We start from the raw sequence: 1,582 nt of genomic DNA on the forward strand, positions 1-1,582 counted from the left end.
GTGCGTGCGTGCGTGTGTGCATGACTCAAGTTTATTAAATTACAGCTGCGATCGCAAAGAGAGTAGCATAATTATTAGTGTAAACTCTAAGTTTATCCAATACAATCATCATAATCATGACTATCTTTTGTTCACGGAACAATATTATTATACAGCGCTCTTTTAAACTTTCGCTCCAAATACGCAATGAAAGGCGATAATAATAATTGATTTAATTATACTTTATCGTGGAAGTTTTACTATTGTGAGCCTTCGATTTTCGATTTTATAATATATTTACACATATATACAAGCTTACGATCCTACGAAATTTTCCATGAGAGAAAACGTAAAGAGAAAACTTTTAAATGTTTATTAAACTCCATGTATTATGAATATATGTACGAGTATTCCACATCAAATATCTTTCTTAAATTCTTAAGAATCCAAATGCTCCTTAGTAAAAGTAAACGATTCGGCGGATATCACCGTCGTACGAGGTAATATATGGAGCACAGTAAAATTTGCGATAAGAGACACCAAGGGGAGAGTCGATACGACGACGCTGAAGCAGAGAGCAGTCCGAATCGAAGACCGATGCTTCTCCGAAGATGCGCCCGCAGAACAGAATTGTGGGGTGGAATCTGCGCGCATTGACGCAGAGGAGCCTCCCACATATTGTCATCTCGCGAGCCCAACAGTAGAATGTACTGACCATTCCAGTTAATGCCCAGTTTGGCCCGCAGTCCCAACGTGGAGGGTGCTTCGACGGCGTGAGGTACGCAATTTCTCGGCCAGGTAATGAGCGGCACGCCGAGTCTGTGCCGATCGGCGGCATCAATGGCGCTACAACGAGTGGATATCGCGGCGTCTCCAGGAATCAAAATGCTCTCGGCAATGTGTAGATCCAGTTCCGTAGTACCAGTGAGGCTGTTCCAGGTGGGAAAAGGTTTTCTGGTAGTGGTCTCATCGTATGCTTGATGACCTCGTAGCATCGCTGCGAATCTTGATTCAACTATAGACTGTTCGTCGCGCAACAGTTGTCGATGAACGTCATCAGTCAGCGATCTCTTCTGTCTTTCTTCTACCTTTCTATCTATTGTATATACAGGCCGCTTCTTCGACCCGTTTTTCGCGAAATAAAATTTTTTTCGATAGACATCTAATATAACGCTTTGTACAGAATGATGAGTAGTTGGTGAATTGGTGACGCTCCTTTTGTACAAGAGCCTTGTGGAGATATTGAGATAGTGGCCGAGAAAAGTCTCTCGATCATCGACCTGTTCGTGACGTCTTTGTCTTCCAGTTCGCTGGATGTAACTTCCAGCCGCAGTTATCGCGTATAAAAACGTTGAACATTGCGGATCGTTGTAATAGTCCCATTGACCGGCCCATAATTTATCTCCCGAGTGTATCTGAAATTCACGTCTGGACCAGACACCTCCCTCGGAGCTTTCGCATCTCTCGCTGTGCCAATAACCTCCGATAAGTGCGGGTAGAGCTGCCGTTTGATGAAGAAGAGGTGGACTGAACTCGGTACTCCGAGACACGCTGCTGCATATCGGGCAACCGCTCGCCTGTAATATCGACATATATATATATA

The 1,582-nt window shown here is 43.9% G+C and overlaps 1 protein-coding gene across 1 annotated transcript in view; it reads right to left on the bottom strand.

The window, feature by feature from the left end:
- Window positions 1-409: 409 nt before the first annotated feature.
- The window catches only part of LOC108747369, a 5,015-nt gene continuing 3,842 nt past the window's right edge, over window positions 410-1,582 (bottom strand). Inside the window, exon 5 of the mRNA XM_018484790.1 lies at window positions 410-1,556. Coding sequence (XP_018340292.1) covers window positions 465-1,556 — 1,092 coding nt within the window. The 3' untranslated portion in view covers window positions 410-464. The remainder of the gene's footprint in view (window positions 1,557-1,582) is intronic.

The sequence above is a fragment of the Trachymyrmex septentrionalis genome, unplaced genomic scaffold, assembly GCF_001594115.1.
Source record: "Trachymyrmex septentrionalis isolate Tsep2-gDNA-1 unplaced genomic scaffold, Tsep1.0 scaffold2, whole genome shotgun sequence".
NCBI classification, from domain to species: domain Eukaryota; kingdom Metazoa; phylum Arthropoda; class Insecta; order Hymenoptera; family Formicidae; genus Trachymyrmex; species Trachymyrmex septentrionalis.